Here is a 19150-nt window from a genome sequence, read left to right on the forward strand (position 1 = left end):
ATTTAGCAATAGCACTACTCACCCATACCGACGCCACAGCAGGTCTGAGCAATGCACCCGTATTAACGAAAATGGACTTCAGAGACGTCTCCAGCTTACGATCCGCCGGATCCTTGAGAGCTGCCGTGTCAGGGGACGGAAGCGCCACCTTCTAGGACAAACGGGATAGAGCCTTGTCGACATTTGGAGACGACTCCCATTTTTCCCTGTCATCAGAGGGGAAAGGATACGCCATGTAAATTCTCTTGGGTATCTGCCACCTCTTATCCGGCGACTCCCAAGCCTTTTCGCAAAGAGTATTCATGTCATGAGAGGGGGGAAACTTCACCTCAGGTTTTTTCCCTTTGAACAAGCAAATCCTTGTTTCCTGCACCGTAGGTTCGTCAGAAATATGTAAAACATCCTTTATAGCCACAATCATGTACTGAATACTCTTAACTAACCGTGGATGTAAAGCAGCCTCAGTGAAATCGATATCGGAATCAGAATCCGTGTCGGTATCCGTATCTACCAACTGAGTAAAAGGCCGCTTTTGCGACCCTGATGGGGTCTGCACCTGAGACAAAGCATCCTCCATACCAGAGTCTGAGAATCCGATTTATCCAACCTTTTAGACAAAGAGGCCACATTTGTATTAAGCGTATCCATATCAGCCCCGCCCCTTCCCGGCGCGCTTCAGCCCGCTAAAATTAGAAAAATAAAAATGCCGGCGTGGGTCTGAAAAACGGTGCCGAGGCACAGAAAAACCTTCTGCCAGCTCCCAGACATGCTGCCCAGGGCGCTCCCCCCCAGCTCCCTGCACCCTGTGAGTGCCGTTGGTGAGGTGTGTGGGAGCATGGAGCGCAGCGCTACCGCTGCGCTGTACCTCGTTACTGAAGTCTTCTGTATACTCACCCGGCTTCTTTCTTCTGGCTTCTGTGAGGGGGGCGACGGCGCGGCTCCGGGAACAAGCAGCTAGGCGCACCAAGTGATCGAACCCTCTGGAGCTAATGGTGTCCAGTAGCCTAAGAAGCAGAGCCCTTAACTAAGAAGAAGTAGGTCTGACTTCTCTCCCCTCACTCCCACGCTGCAGGGAGCCTGTAGCCAGCAGGTCTCCCTGAAAATAAAAAACCTAACAAAATCTTTTCTAGAGAAACTCAAGAGAGCTCCCCTAGTGAGTGTCCAGTCAGTCCTGGGCACAAAGTCTAACTGAGGTCTGGAGGAGGGGCATAGAGGGAGGAGCCAGTTCACATCCAGTCAAAGTCTTTTCAGAGTGCCCAAGCTCCTGCGGATCCAGTCTATACCCCATGGTCCTTTTGGAGTCCCCAGCATCCTCTAGGACATAAGAGAAACGAACTTTAAAAATACACATTACAAAACAACATAACCCCTATTTGTTATGTGCCTGCTATCTGCAGCCCCAACTACAAAACTGAGCTCCTGTGCAGGGAGGCGGGGTTATAGAGGAGGCGGCGCTATGCATCTTGGGAACAGACAACGCTTTCGAGCCTGTTGGTGCCTCGGATCAAGATCCTACTCTACACCCAATGTCTATCCTTGTGGAGCCCAGTGTAACCCCGCAGCAGAAATAAGTTTTTCCCTCAAAATTCTACACACAATACCCCATAATGACAAGGCGCCAAGCACCCATTGTCTGCTAAAAACGGTGCCAAGCACAGAGAGTTAACCACTTCAGTGTGCCGGCTGAGGGGGGTTTCCTGCCACCCAGTCACACCTTGAGGGGGTGTGGGGGTGTGTGTAGGGGTGTTGCCGGTGAGAGGCCCAGCACACAGGCACACCCCGGGGGGACAGCAGGTGTGAGAGACCCGGCACACCCCGGCGGGACAGCAGGTGAGAGAGAATCATCACACTTCGGGGGGGGCAGCAGGTGAGAGAGGCTCGGTACACAGGCATACCGCAGGAAGGGGCAGCAAGAGAGGGAAAGTCCGGCGCACAGACCCTGGGGGTACCAGACATGTTAAAGCTCTCTCCGCAGCTCGGTCATCAGCACCACTGCCTGGCAGACACGGCAAGTCGATGATCTAGGGATGGCCATCGATTAATCAAAATCACCAATGGTTTTTGGCCCTTATCTAATACTTTCACCATCGATGGCAGATCATCAGATAGTGTTCTGCCATCGATGGTAGGGTGTGGGGCCAATGGCAATGGATTTTTACTGTGCGTTGCACTGTGCCTGGAGTTAGGGGTAGATGCATGCTGCCTCGGCCAGACGGACCTCACCTCCTGGCTCCTGCCCACAACACTCATTGCTGTCTAGTGCTGCTGGGGAGCGCCGCTGTGCGCTGACATGTCAGAGACACACTAGGCAGACAGTCTTCTAGTTCCTGCTCACCCCCATACAGTGATGAATCCTTCCTAGTCATTTGAGGTGATACAGTAACAGCGGGGAAGGGAAGGCAGAGGACTGCATAGTCACTCATACTTAGCTGTCAGTCAGCACTCAACAACCCCGTCCCCCCTCTCCCTACCCACTGTGTCTATCATGGAGTGTGAAATTGTGTGCAGTCAGCCGCCGGGGGAGCTACGCCACGCATGCGGAGAGGTAACCATTGCTCACATGGGCATTCTCCAGCAAAGCGTCTTCTGCGCATGCGTGGCTATTCAATACAAGGAACCATTGATGATTGTTATAAAATATGCCATAATCTACCAATAGTTTCAGATACTTTCTCCATTGCTAGCAACCATCGATTGGGGATGTACCGATGACCATCCCCGTGGCATGCGCGAGGTGGCTGCTGGGAAGTCACGTGTGTGCAGGGAGCCAATCCAGATGAAGGGCAGAATGCAGATATTACAGAAAAAAAAAAAAAAAAAGTGCATCGTCTTTGTATTATTCGAATCATTTTTATGGTCAAAACTCTGGAGTTAAACGTCTATGGAAGCTGAGGCAGTGTCTCTCTCTTCTTCCCCCCCACATTACCTGTGTATAATGCCCACATGAACACTCATATATTGTGTGTAAAGCCACTCGACCGCGATCTTGATGCCGGCATTGTGATCTCATTCGGGCTTCCGAGCAGTGACGGGATTCCGGCGTCTGTATTTCAACTTCCCGGATCCCGATACAGTACACTATTAACAGTACATCATAATACAGTGTAATACTAGGCACTGATACAGTATACTATAATGTCGTGTAATACTAGGAGCAGATACAGTGTATTATATAGTAGTGCAATGCTACACACCGATAGAGCAGGCCTGGCCCACCTGTGGCTCTTCAGCTGCAGTAAAACTACAAGTCCCAGCATTTTGCTATTAATGAATTCTAAAACTGTGGCACAGCATGCTGGGATGTGTAGTTCCACAACAGCTGGAGAGACACAGGTTGGCCCGGCCTGCCCTAGGGGTAGCGTCAGTGGTACATGCATTTATTTTTGGGTGGTTTATCTTCCATAATATATCACAGTTGTATAGAGGGAATGCCAACGTAATTTACGGATAAGCAGCTCCAACTATGGCTGTAACAGAGCATATTGCATTCACTATACTCTCTGGCCCTGGGAACTTGGTATATCTGGACATTGGGGGTAATTCAGACCTGATTGTAGCAGCAAATTTGTTAACAGTTGGGCAAAACCATGTGCACTGCAGGGGGGGGGGCAGATATAACATGTGCAGAGAGTTAGATTTGGGTGGGCTGTGTTCAAACTGAAATCTAAATTGCAGTGTAAAAATAAAGCAGCCAGTATTTACCCTGCACAGAAACAATATAACCCACCCAAATCTAACAATCTCTGCAAATGTTTTATCTGCCCCCCCCCTGAAGTACACGTGGTTTTGCCCAACTGCTAACTAATTTGCTGCTACGATCAGGTCTGAATTACACCCACTGTTCATAGGAACTTGCTCTGGTTTTCCACAATCTTTCTGGGTGAACAGATCGCCAGGAAGGGGAATCCAAGTAAATGGTCTTACTTACACATTCAAATCTTTAAATATGTTTTTGTATTTGTTACAGTGAGACACGTTTAGTAAATGTCTAATCTACACAGTGAGAGCCGGCTGCCATGACAGCGGATACATGTAATGGGACTATTGCTATTCTTTATGGTACATTCCCCAGAAGGAAACCACTGACTGAGAACTAACAGTAAATATCACCTGTTTATGTTCTTTTCCTGCCAATAAAGACGTACTCTTACGACTACTGTACACTAATAGCCCCAACACATTGCCCCTTAGGAGGAGACAGACTAATTTACAACAACTTAACACGTTACCTATAAAAATAAAGACAAATTTTCACTTTCAAGTAAACACGCCACATATTTATTGATGAGAACTGAAGATACTGAGCGGTCAACGTCCCCTCTGCGGAGAACACAGGATAATGCGCGGACAGCACAGTCAGGAGATACAATCCATAGGATGATTTGCAGAAGCCAGACAGGAACGGGGGAGACTCCAAATCTACTTCAGCTGTTTGAAGAGTTTATGAGCCACCTAAACAGAGGAAAGAGAATAATTAAGATTTCATAGTAAGAGAATCTCTGTTTCAGTGGTAAGCAACCTGCTAAATCTGTGGCAAGGCATGTTGGAATCAGTAGTTCGAGAAGGTCTGCCGTAAGTTAGGTACACACACTATACAATTATCTGTCCAATCTGGCTGGTGGAATGAAAATCTGGTAATGTATGGAAGTAAATGAAAAAAAAAAAAAATCGACCATTTACTTCCAAACATTGGAAAATTGACAGTCGTTCAGACAAAATCGGTAAAATCCGTTTGATTTAACCAATTTATTAGAACAACCATTTTTGTTCATTTTTCAGTGTTTGGGAGCAAATGATTGTCACTCCCATACATTACCAGATTTTATTTCCAACTGGCCAGACAATTGTATGTGTGTACCTAGCTTAACTCCTCTCTATTTCGCACATAGGGGTGTATTCAATAGATGTGGGATCCTTTCCGATGGAAAGGATCCGACATCTCAGTATTCAATGAGCAGCCAAATCATACAGGATTTGTCCATTCCCGACAATGCCAACCCGACTTTTTTTAAAGTCGGATTGACATTGTCGGAAACGGGACTAAAACCTGCTGGATTTGGCTGCATTTCCGACAACACACGTGGATCCGCGGCTATTCCGCTGATCTACTTGTTCCAACCTACTCAATGCTTCCTCCGTTTTTCCGACAAGTCGGGAATGCCCCCCCTTTTCAGGCGTGGCTAGCGATCCCATTATTATTATTTATTAACTGTTTCTTATATAGCGCAGCAAATTCCATTGCGCTTTACAATTTGAAATAACAAATAACAAAATGGGTGATAAACAGTCATAGGAGGTAGGAAGGCCCTGCTCGCAAGCTTTCAATCTATAGAATCCCATGCCTACATCTCGGCGCCCTGTCCGCCTCCTAGCGGGAACACTGCATACATACTGAATCACTGGGAGAGCAAAAGCAGTAAAAGATTTACTGAAGTCAAATATAGGACACTAAAATCAGTTACTAGCAAATGTATAGTTGTTTCATTTTAAATAATCTTATCACATTGAACTTACTAATAATCGGAACCTAAACAGTACATTTAAAAATAAGAATTTACTTACCGATAATTCTATTTCTCGGAGTCCGTAGTGGATGCTGGGGTTCCTGAAAGGACCATGGGGAATAGCGGCTCCGCAGGAGACAGGGCACAAAAAGTAAAGCTTTAGGATCAGGTGGTGTGCACTGGCTCCTCCCCCTATGACCCTCCTCCAAGCCTCAGTTAGGTACTGTGCCCGGACGAGCGTACACAATAAGGAAGGATTTATGAATCCCGGGTAAGACTCATACCAGCCACACCAATCACACTGTACAACCTGTGATCTGAACCCAGTTAACAGTATGATAACAGCGGAGCCTCTGAAAGGATGGCTCACAACAATAATAACCCGATTTTTGTAACTATGTACAAGTAATGCAGATAATCCGCACTTGGGATGGGCGCCCAGCATCCACTACGGACTCCGAGAAATAGAATTATCGGTAAGTAAATTCTTATTTTCTCTATCGTCCTAGTGGATGCTGGGGTTCCTGAAAGGACCATGGGGATTATACCAAAGCTCCCAAACGGGCGGGAGAGTGCGGATGACTCTGCAGCACCGAATGAGAGAACTCCAGGTCCTCCTTAGCCAGGGTATCAAATTTGTAGGATTTTACAAACGTGTTTGCCCCTGACTAAATAGCCGCTCGGCAAAGTTGTAAAGCCGAGACCCCTCGGGCAGCCGCCCAAGATGAGCCCACCTTCCTTGTGGAATGGGCATTTACATATTTTGGCTGTGGCAGGCCTGCCACAGAATGTGCAAGCTGAATTGTATTACACATCCAACTAGCAAAAGTCTGCTTAAAAGCAAGAGCACCCAGTTTGTTGGGTGCATACAGGATAACAGCAAGTCAGTTTTCCTGACTCCAGCCGTCCTGGAACCTATATTTTCAGGGCCCTGACCACATCTAGCAACTTGGAGTCCTCCAAGTCCCTAGTAGGCGCAAGACACCCCAATAAGCTGGTTCAGGTGAAACACTGACACCACCTTAGGGAGAGAACTGGGGACGAGTCCGCAGCTCTGCCCTGTCCGAATGGACAAACAGATATGGGCTTTTTTGAGAAAAAAACCACCAATTTGACACTCGCCTGGTCCAGGCCAGGTCCAAGAGCATGTTCACTTTTCATGTGAGATGCTTCAAATCCACAGATTTGACTGGTTTTAAACCAATGTGTTTTGAGGAATCCCAGAACTACGTTGAGATCCCACAGTGCCACTGGAGGCACAAAAGGGGGTTGTATATGCAATACTCCCTTGACAAACTTCTGGACTTCAGGAACTGAAGCCAATTCTTTCTGGAAGAAAAATCGACAGGGCCGAAATTTGAACCTTAATGGACCCCAATTTGAGGCCCATAGACACTCCTGTTTGCAAGAAATGCAGGAATCGACCGAGTTGAAATTTCTTCGTGGGGCCTTCCTGGCCTCACACCACGCAACATATTTTCGCCACATGTGGTGATAATGTTGTGCGGTCACCTCCTTTCTGGCTTTGACCAGGGTAGGAATGACCTCTTCCTGAATGCCTTTTCCCTTAGGATCCGGCGTTCCACCGCCATGCCGTCAAACGCAGCTGCGGTAAGTCTTGGAACAGACATGGTACTTGCTGAAACAAGTCCCTTCTTAGCGGCAGAGGCCATAAGTCCTCTGTGAGCATCTCTTGAAGTTCCGGGTACCAAGTCCTTCTTGGCCAATCCGGAGCCATGAGTATAGTTCTTACTCCTCTACGTCTTATAATTCTCAGTACCTTAGGTATGAAAAGCAGAGGATGGAACACATACACCGACTGGTACACCCACGGTGTTACCAGAACGTCCACAGCTATTGCCTGAGGGTCTCTTAACCTGGCGCAATACCTGTCCCGTTTTTTGTTCAGACGGGACGCCATCATGTCCACCTTTGGTAATTCCCAACGGTTTACAATTATGTGGAAAACTTCCCCATGAAGTTCCCACTCTGCCGGGTGGAGGTCGTGCCTACTGAGGAAGTCTGCTTCCCAGTTTCCATTCCCGGAATGAAACACTGCTGACAGTGCTATCTCATGATTTTCCGCCCAGCGAAAAGTCCTTGCAGTTTTTGCCACTGCCCTCCTGCTTCTTGTGCCGCCCTGTCTATTTACGTGGGCGACTGCCGTGATGTTTTATCCCACTGGATCAATACCGGCTGACCTTGAAGCAGAGGTCTTGCTAAGCTTAGAGCATTATAATTTTACCCTTAGCTATATTTATGTGGAGAAAAATCTCCAGACTTGATCACACTCCCTGGAAATTTTTTCCTTGTGTGACTGCTCCCCAGCCTCTCGGGCTGGCCTCCGTGGTCACCAACATCCAAAACTGAATGCCGAATCTGCGGCCCTCTAGAAGATGAGCACTCTGTAACCACCACAGGAGAGACACCCTTGTCCTTGGATATAGGGTTATCCGCTGATGCATCTGAAGATGCGATCCGGACCATTTGTCCAGCAGATCCCACTGAAAAGTTCTTGCATGAAATCTGCCGACTGGAATTGCTTCGAAGGAAGTCACCATTTTTTTACCATGGCCCTTGTGCAATGATGCACTGATTTTAGGAGGTTCCTGACTAGCTCGGATAACTCCCTGGCTTTCTCTTCCGGGAGAAACACCTTTTTCTGGACTGTGTCCAGAATCATCCCTAAGCACAGGAGACTTGTTGTCGGGATCAGCTGCGATTTTGGAATATTTAGAATCCACCCCTGCTGTTGTAACAGTATCCGAGATAGTGCTACTCCGACCTCCAACTGTTCCCTGGACTTTGCCCTTATCAGGAGATCGTCCAAGTAAGGGATAATTAAGACGCCTTTTCTTCGAAGAAGAACCATCATTTCGGCCATTACCTTGGTAAAGACCCGGGGTGCCGTAGACAATCCAAACGGCAGCGTCTGAAACTGATAGTGACAGTTCTGTACCACGAACCTGAGGTACCCTTAGTGATAAGAGCAAATTTGGGACATGGAGGTAAGCATCCCTGATGTCTCGGGACACCAGATAGTCCCCTTCTTCCCGGTTCGTTATCACTGCTCTGAGTGACTCCATCTTGATTTGAACCTTTGTAAGTGTTCAAATTTTTTTAGATTTAGAATAGGTCTCACCTAGCCTTCTGGCTTCAGTACCACAATATAGTGTGGAATAATACCCCTTTTCTTGTTGTAGGAGGGGTAATTTAATTATCACCTGCTGGGAATACAGCTCGTGAATTTTTTCCCATACTGCCTCCTTGTCGGAGGGAGACCTTGGTAAAGCAGACTTCAGGAGCCTGCGCAGGGGAAACGTCTCGACATTCCAAACTGTACCCCTGGGATACTACTTGTAGGATCCAGGGGTCCTGTACGGTCTCAGCGTCATGCTGAGAGCTTGTCAGAAGCGGTGGAATGCTTCTGTTCCTGGGAATGGGCTGCCTGCTGCAGTCTTCTTCCCTTTCCTCTATCCCTGGGCAGATATGACTCTTATAGGGACGAAAGGACTGAAGCTGAAAAGACGGTGTCTTTTTCTGCAGAGATGTGACTTAGGGTAAAAACGGTGGATTTTCCAGCAGTTGCCGTGGCCACCAGGTCCGATGGACCGACCCCAAATAACTCCTCTTCCTTTATACGGCAATACACCTTTGTGCCGTTTGGAATCTGCATCACCTGACCACTGTCGTGTCCATAAACATCTTCTGGCAGATATGGACATCGCACTTACTCTTGATGCCAGAGTGCAAATATCCCTCTGTGCATCTCGCATATATAGAAATACATCCTTTAAATGCTCTATAGTCAATAAAATACTGTCCCTGTCAAGGGTATCAATATTTTTAGTCAGGGAATCCGACCAAGCCACCCCAGCTCTGCACATCCAGGCTGAGGCGATCGCTGGTCGCAGTATAACACCAGTATGTGTGTATATACTTTTTATGATATTTTTCCAGCCTCCTGTCAGCTGGCTCCTTGAGGACGGCCCTATCTATAGACGGTACCGCCACTTGTTCTGATAAGCGTGTGAGCGCCTTATCCACCCTAAGGGGTGTTTCCCAACGCGCCCTAACTTCTGGCGGGAAAGGGTATACCGCCCATATTTTCTATCGGGGGGAACCCACGCATCATCACACACTTCATTTAATTTATCTGATTCAGGAAAAACTACGGTAGTTTTTTCACATCCCACATAATACCCTCTTTTGTGGTACTTGTAGTATCAGAAATATGTAACACCTCCTTCATTGCCCTTAACGTGTGGCCCTAATAAGGAATACGTTTGTTTATTCACCGTCGACACTGGATTCAGTGTCCCTGTCTGTGTCGACCGACTAAAGTAAACGGGCGTTTTAAAACCCCTGACGGTGTTTTTGAGACGTCTGGACCGGTACTAATTGTTTGTCGGCCGTCTCATGTCGTCAACCGACCTTGGCGCGTGTTGACATTATCACGTAATTCCCTAAATAAGCCATCCATTCCGGTGTCGACTCCCTAGAGAGTGACATCACCATTACAGGCAATTGCTCCGCCTCCTCACCAACATCGTCCTCATACATGTCGACACACACGTACCGACACACAGCACACACACAGGGAATGCTCTGATAGAGGACAGGACCTACTAGCCCTTTGGAGAGACAGAGGGAGAGTTTGCCAGCACACACCAAAAACGCTATAATTATATAGGGACAACCTTATATAAGTGTTTTCCCTTATAGCATCTTTTTTATATATTTCTAACGCCAAATTAGTGCCCCCCCTCTCTGTTTTAACCCTGTTTCTGTAGTGCAGTGCAGGGGAGAGCCTGGGAGCCTTCCCTCCAGCCTTTCCGTGAGGGAAAATGGCGCTGTGTGCTGAGGAGATAGGCCCCGCCCCTTTTTCGGCGGCCTCGTCTCCCGCTCTTAACGGATTCTGGCAGGGGTTAAATATCTCCATATAGCCCCCGGAGGCTATATGTGAGGTATTTTTAGCCAAAAAAGGTTTTCATTTGCCTCCCAGGGCGCCCCCCTCCCAGCGCCCTGCACCCTCAGTGACTGCCGTGTGAAGTGTGCTGAGAGGAAAATGGCGCAGTGCTGTGCGCTACCTTAAGAAGACTGAGGAGTCTTCTGCCGCCGATTCTGGACCTCTTCTCGTTTCAGCATCTGCAAGGGGGCCGGCGGCGAGGCTCCGGTGACCATCCAGGCTGTACCTGTGATCGTCCCTCTGGAGCTAATGTCCAGTAGCCAAAGAAGCCAATCCATCCTGCACGCAGGTGAGTTCACTTCTTCTCCCCTAAGTCCCTCGTTGCAGTGATCCTGTTGCCAGCAGGACTCACTGTAAAATAAAAAACCTAAGCTAAACTTTTCTAAGCAGCTCAGGAGAGCCACCTAGATTGCACCCTTCTCGGCCGGGCACAAAAATCTAACTGAGGCTTGGAGGAGGGTCATAGGGGGAGGAGCCAGTGCACACCACCTGATCCTAAAGCTTTACTTTTTGTGCCCTGTCTCCTGCGGAGCCGCTATTCCCCATGGTCCTTTCAGGAACCCCAGCATCCACTAGGACGATAGAGAAATGTAAGCTCTTCAAAGCACTGGTGGAAACCTGATCATCCAATTAAGAGGCTGCATAACAGTTTAATAAATGCTGACCACATTCAATTTAACCACAATCTGGTTCCACATAGCACAGCTACAGTATGGACTGTGCATACGGAAAGTATTCACAGAACTTCACTTTATCCATATTTTGTTATGTTACAGCCTTACTCCAAAACGGAATAAATTTATTTTTTCCCTCAAAATTTTACACACAATACCCCATAATGGCAACATGAAAAAAACAAGATTTTACTTACCGGTAAATCTATTTCTCGTAGTCCGTAGTGGATGCTGGGGACTCCGTAAGGACCATGGGGAATAGCGGGCTCCGCAGGAGACTGGGCACTCTAAAGGAAGATTTAGTACTATCTGGTGTGCACTGGCTCCTCCCTCTATGCCCCTCCTCCAGACCTCAGTTAAGGAAACTGTGCCCGGAAGAGCAGACATAAGGAAAGGATTTTGGAATCTCGGGTAAGACTCATACCAGCCACACCAATCACACCGTATAACTTGTGATACACTTATCCAGTCAACAGTATGAACAACAACAGGGCATCAACAATGGATGCCAACATAACATAACCCATTATTAAGCAATAACTATGTACACGTATTGCAGAAAGTCCGCACTTGGGACGGGCGCCCAGCATCCACTACGGACTACGAGAAATAGATTTACCGGTAAGTAAAATCTTATTTTCTCTGACGTCCTAGTGGATGCTGGGGTCTCCGTAAGGACCACGGGGATTATACCAAAGCTCCCAAACGGGCGGGAGAGTGCGGATGACTCTGCAGCACCGAATGAGAGAACTCAAGGTCCTCCTCAGCCAGGGTATCAAACTTGTAGAATTTTGCAAATGTGTTGAACCCGACCCAGTAGCAGCTCGGCAAAGCTGTAATGCCGAGACCCCTCGGGCAGCCGCCCAAGAAGAGCCCACCTTCCTTGTGGAATGGGCTTTCACTGATTTTGGATGCGGCAATCCAGCCGCAGAATGAGCCTGCTGAATCGTGTTACAGATCCAGCGGGCAACGGTTTGCTTTGAAGCAGGAGCTCCCAACTTGTTGGGGGCATAAAGGATAAACAGCGAGTCAGTTTTCCGGACTCCAGCCGTTCGGGCTACATAAATCTTCAAAGCCCTGACTACATCTAGTAACCTGGAATCCTCCAAGTCACGAGTAGCCGCAGGCACTACAATAGGTTGGTTCAAATGAAAAGATGACGACACCACCTTTGGCAGAAATTGGGGACGAGTCCGCAATTCTGCCCTGTCCATATGAAAAACCAGATAGGGGCTTTTACATGACAAAGCCGCCAATTCTGACACACGCCTAGCCGAAGCTAATGCCAATAGCATGACCACCTTCCACGTGAGATACTTTAGCTCAACGGTCTTAAGTGGTTCAAACCAGTGGGATTTCAGGAAACCCAACACCACGTTGAGATCCCAAGGTGCCACTGGTGGCACAAAAGGGGGCTGAATATGCAGCACTCCCTTAACAAACGTCTGAACTTCAGGAAGAGACACCAGTTCCTTTTGAAAGAAAATGGATAGGGCCGAAATCTGGACCTTTATGGATCCCAACTTCAAGCCCATAGTCACTCCAGACTGTAGTGCAGAAATCTGCCCAGTTGGAATTCCTCTGTAGGGGCCTTCCTGGCCTCACACCAAGCAACATATTTTCGCCATATGCGGTGATAATGCTTTGCTGTCACGTCCTTCCTAGCCTTTATCAGCGTAGGAATAACTTCCTCCGGAATGCTTTTTTCCGCTAGGATCCGGCGTTCAACCGCCATGCCGTCAAACGCAGCCGCGGTAAGTCTTGGAACAGGCAGGGCCCCTGTTGCAACAGGTCCTGTCTGAGAGGCAGAGGCCATGGGTCCTCTGTGAGCATTTCTTGCAATTCCGGGTACCAAGGTCTTCTTGGCCAATCCGGAACAATGAGTATTGTTCTCACTCCTCTTCTTCTTACGATTCTCAGTACCTTGGGTATGAGAGGAAGAGGAGGGAACACATAGACCGACTGGAACACCCACGGTGTTACCAGGGCGTCCACAGCTATCGCCTGAGGGTCTCTTGACCTGGCGCAATACCGTTGCAGCTTTTTGCTGAGACGGGACGCCATCATGTCTACCTGTGGCAGTTCCCATCGATTTGTAATCTGAATGAAGACTTCTTGATGAAGTCTCCACTCTCCTGGGTGGAGGTCGTGCCTGCTGAGGAAGTCTGCTTCCCACTTGTCCACTCCCGGAATGAACACTGCCGACAGTGCTTGTACGTGATTCTCCGCCCACCGAAGAATCCTGGTGGCTTCCGCCATCGCGACTCTGCTTCTTGTGCTGCCCTGGCGGTTTACATGAGCCACCGCGGTGATGTTGTCTGACTGAATCAGCACTGGTTGGTTGCGAAGCAGGGGCTCCGCTTGACTCAGGGCGTTAGTTCCAGGATATTTATGTGCAGACAAGTTTCCTGACTTGACCACAACCCTTGGAAGTTTCTTCCCTGAGTGACTGCCCCCCCACCCTCGGAGGCTCGCATCCGTGGTCACCAAGACCCAGTCCTGTATGCCGAATCTGCGGCCCTCGAGAAGGTGAGCACTCTGTAGCCACCACAGAAGAGACACCCTGGCCCTGGGGGACAGGGTGATCAGCCGATGCATCTGAAGATGCGATCCGGACCATTTGTCCAACAGATCCCATTGAAAGATCCTCGCATGGAACCTGCCGAAGGGAATGGCTTCGTACGATGCCACCATCTTTCCCAGGACTCGCGTGCAGTGATGCACCGACACCTGTTTCGGTTTTAAGAGGTCTCTGACTAGAGTCACAAGCTCTTGAGCCTTCTCCGTCGGGAGAAACACCTTCTTCTGGTCTGTGTCCAGAATCATGCCCAGAAAGGGCAGACGTGTCGTAGGAATCAGCTGCGACTTTGGGATATTCAGAATCCAGCCATGCTGTTGCAACACTTCCTGTGAGTGCGCTACGCTGATTTGCAACTGCTCCCTCGACCTCGCCTTTATGAGGAGATCGTCCAAGTATGGGATAACTGACTCCTTGCTTTCTCAGGATCACCATCATTTCTGCCATTACCTTGGTAAATATTCTCAGTGCCGTGGACAGACCAAACGGCAACGTCTGGAATTGGTAACGACAGTCCTGTACCACAAATCTGAGGTACTCCTGATGAGGCGGATAAATGGGGACATGCAATTAAGCATCCTTGATGTCCAGAGACACCATAAAATCCCCCTCTTCGAGGCTTGCAATGACCGCTCTAAGCGATTCCATTTTGAACTTGAATCTTTTCAGATAAATGTTCAGGGACTTTAAATTTAATATAGGTCTGACCAAACCGTCCGGTTTCGGTACCACAAACATTGTGGAATAGTATCCCTTCCCCTGTTGAAGAAGGGGAACCTTTACCACCACCTGCTGGAGAAATAGCTTGTGAATTGCCGCTACCACTACTTCCCTTTCTATGGGGGAAGCTGGCAGGGCCGATTTTAGGTAACGTTGAGGTGGCATCACCTCGAATTCCAGCTTGTATCCCTGAGACACAATCTGTATAGCCCAGGGATCCACCTGTGAGCGAACCCACTGGTGGCTGAAATGTCGGAGACGCGCCCCCACCGCTCCTGGCTCCACCCGTGGAGCCCCAGCGTCATGCGGTGGATTTAGTGGAAGCCGGGGAGGACTTCTGTTCCTGGGAACTAGCTGTAAGGTGCAGCTTTTTCCCTCTGCCCCTGCCTCTAGCAAGAAAGGAAGCACCTCTGACCTTCTTGCTTCTTTGTGCGCGAAAGGACTGCATTTGGTAATACGGTGCTTTCTTCGGTTGTGAGGGAATATATGGCAAAAAGTTTGACTTCCCAGCAGTAGCTGTGGAAACCAGGTCCGAGAGACCGTCCCCAAACAATTCCTCACCCTTGTAAGGTAACACCTCCATGTGTTTTTTTTGGAGTCGGCATCACCTGTCCACTGCCGAGTCCACAGGACCCTCCTGGCAGAAATTGACATTGCATTAATTCTAGAGCCCAGTAGGCAAATGTCCCTCTGGGCATCCCTCATATATAGAACAGTGTCTTTTATATGCCCCAAGGTCAGCATAATGGTATCCCTGTCTAAAGGTATCCATTTCCTCAGACAGATTATCTGTCCACGCTGCTACAGCACTACACATCCACGCCGACGCAATTGCCGGCCTCAGTAGAGTCCCTGAATGTGTATAAACAGATTTCAGGATACTTACCTGCTTTGTATCTGCAGGATCCTTTAGGGTGGCCGTATCCCGCGACGGCAGGGCCACCTTCTTAGATAAGCGTGTCAGAGCTTTATCTACCCTAGGGGAGGATTCCCAGCGCACCCTGTCCTCTGGCGGGAAAGGGTACGCCATAAGTAACCTTTTGGAAATCAGGACTTTCTTATCTGGGGAATCCCACGCTCTTTCACATAACTCATTTAACTCATGTGAAGGGGGAAAAGTCACCTCTTGCTTTTAATCCCCATACATATAAACCCTCTTGTCAGGGACAGGGTTTACCTCTGATATGTGTAAAATATCCTTCATCGCTATAATCATGTAACGTATAGCTTTTGTCATTTTTGGTTGCAATTTTGCATCATCGTCGTCGACACTGGAGTCAGAATCCGTGTCGACATCTGTGTCAACCATTTTGGATAGTGGGCGCTTTTGAGACCCTGAGGGCCTCTGCGCTGTAGGATCAGGCATGGGTTGAGACCCTGACTGGCCCGAAGTATCAGCTTTATCCAACCTTTTATGCAAGTAGTTTACATTATCATTTAACACCTTCCACATATCCATCCAATCAGGTGTCGGCACCGTCACGTCAGTCAACTGCACTTGCTCTGCCTCCACATAGCCCTCCTCGTCAAACATGTCGACACACGCGTACCGACACACCACACACACAGGGGAAGCTCTAAATGAGGACAGGACCCCCACAAGGCCTTTTGGAGAGACAGAGAGTATGCCAGCACACACCCCAGCGCTATATAACCCAGGGACTACACAGTAACTTAGTGTTTACCCAGTAGCTGCTGTATTATGATTTATGCGCCTAAATTTATGTGCCCCCCCTCTCTTTTTTACCCTTCTACCGTGATTCTGCAGGGGAGAGCCTGGGGAGCTTCCTCTCAGCGGAGCTGTGGAAGGAAAATGGCGCTGGTGAGTGCTGAGGAAGAAGGCCCCGCCCCCTCAGCGGCGGGCTTCTGTCCCGCGATTTCTTGTAAAATAAATGGCGGATTATATATAATATATCTATATATATATATCTATATATATCTATATATATATATATATATATATATATATATATCTATATATATCAAGAATTGGTGAAAACAAGCGCCCAAGAGTGTGGTGACTAAAATTCAGGGGGAATGAAGGTATAGAGGAAGGGATGATAAGGATCAGCTTAAAACACTTATCTGGTAGAGAGGAACTCTGCTCAAGCAGCACTCTTTTTGTGGCTTAAAAACATGCGGATAAAACAGAAGAAAACTAACATAGTGTATACCATTTAGATTACGTATTGTGTTACTGCTTAATTTCACAGGCCCAATTAGGGAACTTGCTTATTCCCACAGGAGATAAATATATAGCCTGGGCAGTATATATATTAAAAATACAAAGAATTTAATGACATAATCACATAAAAATACACACAAAATGGCTGGATAACATGCGTACAGAATAAAAAATTATATCAGGCTTATCTGTCCATAACAATGGCTGTAATGCATGCGTACAGGATTTAAAATTGTTTGAAGCTCATCTGTCCATAAAAGGAGATGTCTGCAGGTACTCCCAACGCGTTTCGTCCGTCAGCAACAGGACTTCATCAAGGGGATAACCACACTGAGCAAGCTTTGCTCTATTTATGCCCAAAGGAGGTGATTAATGATGACATCACTTCCTGTGACTATCATTAGTTTTGTTGGAGGAAAAAGCAATTTTTGATATTTTAATCTGCACTCAAATAAGTGACAAGTGGATTAGAAAAAGGATAGAATATGAAAGAACCGAAAATGCGAAGAAAAAAGGGTTTTAATACCATTAGTGACAGCTAATGCCGTCGGAAATAGCGGTGGACTGCATGTGGAACGCATGCGTCATTTCCGCCCGGCGTAGTATAGTATTAGTGCAGTGAAGTGCCGATATTATCTATCGTGTGGGTAGATACAGGAGGATCAGGGTAGGGGGTGATTATGCTCTTAGACATAGAAGAGAGATCCAATATAGTAGTACCGATTAGGGAAAGGAGGAAAATAGCGGTGACACGCACCGCCATGACAGTGACGTTACTTCCGTAATAGACGCGGAAGTGAGCTGACGTGTTTGTTAATGCGGTGGAACGCACCGCCATTAGCTTCCGGCCATATGGATAGTGCGTGTAGTACTGTGACACGCATCTCCATTCATATAAGGAAGTGCATAATTATTATGATTGTGTAGTAAAATTTGAGATCACAATAGTGATTTAGCCGAGTGTGCAATTGTGACGTTGTAGTCATATATTGTGGATAGTTAAAGGTGCAGGTGATATTTAAAGTGACATGGCATTTGTTTAAAAAAATAAAAAATATATATACATATACACATCCTAGATAATGATAAATTAAAGTGACAGTGCCATAATTTATATTGCTAACATTTAATTTTAAAGTGACAGTGCAACAATTAGTGTTGTATCATGCTGTTTATTTTGAGTGCAGTTAGATATCAATAACCATTGATATTAATGATTTTATGTGTAATATAAATAGGACCTAGATCAGTTATTCTTTTATGAAATAGGCGATACAGTAATGTGAACTCATTATATCTTAGTCATTCAATTGTCCATTGTTTAAATGTATCCTCAAAAAAAGTCTTGCACATCACTTGGAGTCGTCTTATACTCCTTCCCACGTTTGTCAGTTTTTTGTATCGTCTGACGGAGAATTTAGCTGAAAAAGAACCATAGGATGGCTTATGACATAAAGCCTTGACTACATGTAGTTATCAATATGCATAACAAGAAAAACCAATTTCTTACATCATTATGTGTCAAAAAAGGAGTGAAGGAGATAAACGTATTCCAGGAACTAGTGAGAAAGGACCTTTGCGACGTCGAAATTAAGAAATCCTCCTTTTCAAACCTGAAGAATAAAGAAAAAGAAGCCCTTAAAAATCTGCAAGAAAATAATGAAATCATTATCAAACAGGCAGATAAAGGAGGTGGCATTGTCATCCTTGACAGAGAGGCATATGAATGTGAAGCTTTACGCCTTTTACATGATGCATCCTCCTACAAACAGCTTCCACAAGATCCAACCAATCTTTTTGTAGAAGAACTCAGAATTTTACTGGTACACTATTTTCAGAACAAAACTCTGGATAAAAATGAATTCCAGTACCTTATGACGACAACACCGGTAATACCAACATTTTACCATCTTCCAAAGATACACAAGAATCTTTCCAAACCTCCAGGCAGACCTATCATCGCAGGGATTGACTCCCTTACTAGCCATTTATCGGAATATGTAGACATCTTTTTGTGTAAATACGTAATCAACCTACCATCCTTTTTGAAAGACACCAACAGTGCAATCAATATACTGTCCTCAGTGGAATGGAAGGATTCCTTTCTTTGGATTACCATAGACGTGCAAAGCCTATACACCTCCATTGTCCATGAAAAGGGAATAGAAGCTTGCAGAAGATACCTGGATAAAGACCCAGAACTATCAACATCTCATAAGAATGCAATCTGCGACTTCATGAAATTCATCCTAAGTCACAATTGCTTCACATTCCAGCGGACTTTCTACTTACAAATTTGTGGAACGGCCATGGGTACATCATTTGCTCCCAGCTTCGCCAACTTACTAATGGGCTCATGGGAAGAAGAGTGCATCTATAACAATAATCCATACTTGAAAAATCTGATTGTATACAAACGATATATAGATGATATTCTGATCATCTGGGAAGGAGATGAGGAACTATTCAGAAGTTTTTTTCGATTACTCACTACAAACCAATACAATTTGAAGTTTACAT

The 19150-nt window shown here is 46.8% G+C and overlaps 1 protein-coding gene across 1 annotated transcript in view; it reads right to left on the reverse strand.

Moving 5' to 3' along the window:
* Window positions 1-4255: 4255 nt before the first annotated feature.
* LOC134957522 (cytochrome b-c1 complex subunit 6, mitochondrial) overlaps window positions 4256-19150 on the reverse strand; it is a 39517-nt gene continuing 24622 nt past the window's right edge. Inside the window, exon 4 of the mRNA XM_063939502.1 lies at window positions 4256-4452. Within this exon, the coding sequence (XP_063795572.1) occupies window positions 4420-4452 (33 nt within the window). The 3' untranslated portion in view covers window positions 4256-4419. The remainder of the gene's footprint in view (window positions 4453-19150) is intronic.

The sequence above is a fragment of the Pseudophryne corroboree genome, chromosome 9 (genome assembly GCF_028390025.1).
Source record: "Pseudophryne corroboree isolate aPseCor3 chromosome 9, aPseCor3.hap2, whole genome shotgun sequence".
In the NCBI taxonomy this organism is placed as follows: Eukaryota; Metazoa; Chordata; class Amphibia; order Anura; family Myobatrachidae; genus Pseudophryne; species Pseudophryne corroboree.